At 47.4% G+C, this 2,734-nt stretch overlaps 1 protein-coding gene across 1 annotated transcript in view; it reads left to right on the top strand.

Annotated features, from left to right (window-relative positions):
• The first annotated feature begins 245 nt into the window (after positions 1-245).
• The window catches only part of ATG4B (autophagy related 4B, cysteine peptidase), a 29,577-nt gene continuing 27,088 nt past the window's right edge, over positions 246-2,734 (top strand). Inside the window, exon 1 of the mRNA XM_011996364.1 lies at positions 246-464. Coding sequence (XP_011851754.1) covers positions 416-464 — 49 coding nt within the window. The 5' untranslated portion in view covers positions 246-415. The remainder of the gene's footprint in view (positions 465-2,734) is intronic.

Here is a 2,734-nt window from a genome sequence, read left to right as displayed (position 1 = left end):
GAATTTATTAAGATCTGAGTAGGAAAACTGTAATGTGTATTGCCAGTGTCTGTTTAAATGATTTGTAGCAGCTCCCCACTTAAATGTGGTAGATGATTGGAGGAAACAGGAGCCCTGACTCCCTAAGGAGCATGTGTATCTTGTGAAGTTTGTGTTTTAGAATAACTGTCAGACACGGTTGTACTATTCGCAGCTGTGTACTATTTGTTGTTTACTATTTTACAACTGTTGTATTATGTCTTATTAGGTATTATTGTTTGTGATGTAGGATTTTTTTCAGCCACTTTGCCAGCCAGAGACCTCCAGCTGGCGAGGCCCCTGCCCAGGCCTTGCTTGGGTCCGGGCTCGCCGCAGGAGATGCCCTGTCTACTTGGCCCACCGGGTGGCACCTGGTTTGCACTCTGGCACGGATACCATGGCCGCCATGACTTCATGCTCAGCCCCTGGCGGGAGTGGGTGTGTGGGTGAGTGAGTGCTGGGTCCCGCCAGCTGTTTCAAATGCAGACACCAGAGTGAGATCTGCAGATCTTACAGCTAGACGTGTGGCAAGCAACTCCCACAGCGGACTCCAGCATCCAGACAAGGGGGCAGTGGATTCTGGTGTCCAGACAAGGGGAAGGTAGTGGTGCCCAAGCAGGGATGCTTGCAACCCTGAAGCCTAAGAGGGGGTGTTGCAAAGTGTCAACAGCCCTGTCACTCCCATTGCCCTGCTCCAGGCTATAGCTCTGGGGCTAGCTCCATCTCCCCAGCTGCTTCACATTGCTGTGGGCTGTCACGTGGGGCGACTGCCCTTTCCCGGCAGAGGGCCGAGGGCCACAGTGTTACAGCTTTCTTTGTACCTGCATTCATTGGGTCCTTAGTTCTTGTCCCACGTCCAAGAAGAATGAGATTACACCGACAATTGAAGAGTGAGGAGGGTGGAGAATAGTTTTATTGAGTGATGAAACAGCTGTCAGCAGAGAGGGGACTCAGGGGTGGTCTTCCACCCAGAGTTGGGTGGTCTCCCTTGGTGTGGCTGGGTCCAGGGCTTTTATGGGCTCAGAATGGGGAGTGTGTGCTGATTCGTTTGTGAATATGCAAAAAAGGCTAAAACAAAGTCACCACTCAAAGATGGACACAACAGTGTAATAAACCAATTAGAGAAGGGTAAGTATATGTGAAATAGGTGAAGGGTGGGGATTAATTAGAGGAAAGCGCACCAAACAGGAAGAGAGGTTTGCAGTCCAGTCTGGATTTATCGGAGACTCGTTGCTTGGCTTTCAGGCTTTAAACTGTGGCTTGAAGGTTGGGTTTCACTGGTGACTTGCCCCTCTCTGCCTAGGATTTGTCTCCCCTCTGCCTCTGTCATTTCGATATCTTGATGCTGGAGTATCATATGAGAGACTTGGTTAAGGTCAAAAACAGAGTTCAGTGTCGATCACATGACCTAAAATGTGAAAATCATCATGTTCAAGTTAGGAGAACAGTTATGTTATTACATGATGATAGTTTATTTTTGTCTTTTATTTTCTCTTGACAACCATATTGACACGATGATACTTTAATAGGACACGGGATGCTGCTGCATACGGAATCAGAGTAGGAAAGTTGCTTGCATTTAAAGGTCTCTGTTTATGCTAATAAAAACATTTATGATGTTTGTAGGATATGGGGAATTTTCCTTCTTACTTGATGCTATATTTCCTTTCAGGGATGATTAATGATCTGCCCTCCTCTAATCTCTAGAGTTCTTGAAGATTCTGCCTTCCTTGACCATGTGTAATACAGTTTCTGTTTGTTCTGATAGTCATTCATTCAGTACACTGTTTATTACTGACTGTCAGGTATGTGTTAGGCATTGTTCTAGATGCTAGGACTAGAAAAGTAACAACATAGATGAAAACCATTGCCCTGGGGTAACTCACGTTCTAGACATGAGACCAGCATTAGCAGCGAAGTGCGTGGCTCCTGGGGGACAGTGACTTGGACTGAGGATGAGGAGGATCAGAATTGTAGCCAGGATGGCCAGGAAGGGTCTCACTCTGAAGGTGAAGTTTTGACCAAGCCTTAAGCAGTGTAGGAGGAAGGGCAGGTAGGAAGAGCCTGGTGTGGCTAGGGTGCAGCAGGTGGTGGAGGGAAAAGCAGGAGCTGAGGATAAAGAGGTGACTTAGGTTCAGTAGTGGTGCCTTGCCAGGTCATAGTGAGGACTTCAGTGTTTATTCTGAATAGGATGGCAACCCTTCGGAAGGTTTTGTTCTAGAGGAGGAGTAACATGATAGACTGTTTAACAGGCTCGCTCTGGCATCTCTTTTGAGAATGTACTGCAGAGGGGCAAGGGCAGAGGCAAGGATTCCAGCTAAGAGACTGTTGAACAAGCTAGCAAGGAGATGCCAGTGGCTTAGTTCACGGTGGGTAAGAGGTTGACTTCTGCATGTGTTTTGGAGGTTGAGACAATATAATTCGTTTATAGATTGGAAGTTGGGAGAGGGATGGGTAGAGAGGGAGGAGTTAAAATGTCCCCAAAGTGTATGACCTGAGCTCAGAAACTCAGATGGGGGAAGACTTGGGGAGGTCCTGCCTGGTGGGAAGCTTTCTGTTGCGAGTTTGGATTTATGTGTGTTGAATGTGAGGCGCCTGTTAGACATCCTTGTAGCAATGTTCAGTGGGCTTTTGGGTCTACAGGTTTGGAGCTAAAAGAATAAGCCTGGGCTGGAGGTAGACTGGAGGTCGCATCAGATGAGGTTACCCAGGGTCT

This window comes from Mandrillus leucophaeus, unplaced genomic scaffold (genome assembly GCF_000951045.1).
Source record: "Mandrillus leucophaeus isolate KB7577 unplaced genomic scaffold, Mleu.le_1.0 Scaffold510, whole genome shotgun sequence".
Taxonomy (NCBI): Eukaryota; Metazoa; Chordata; class Mammalia; order Primates; family Cercopithecidae; genus Mandrillus; species Mandrillus leucophaeus.
This window is presented reverse-complemented; position numbering and strand designations above follow the sequence as displayed.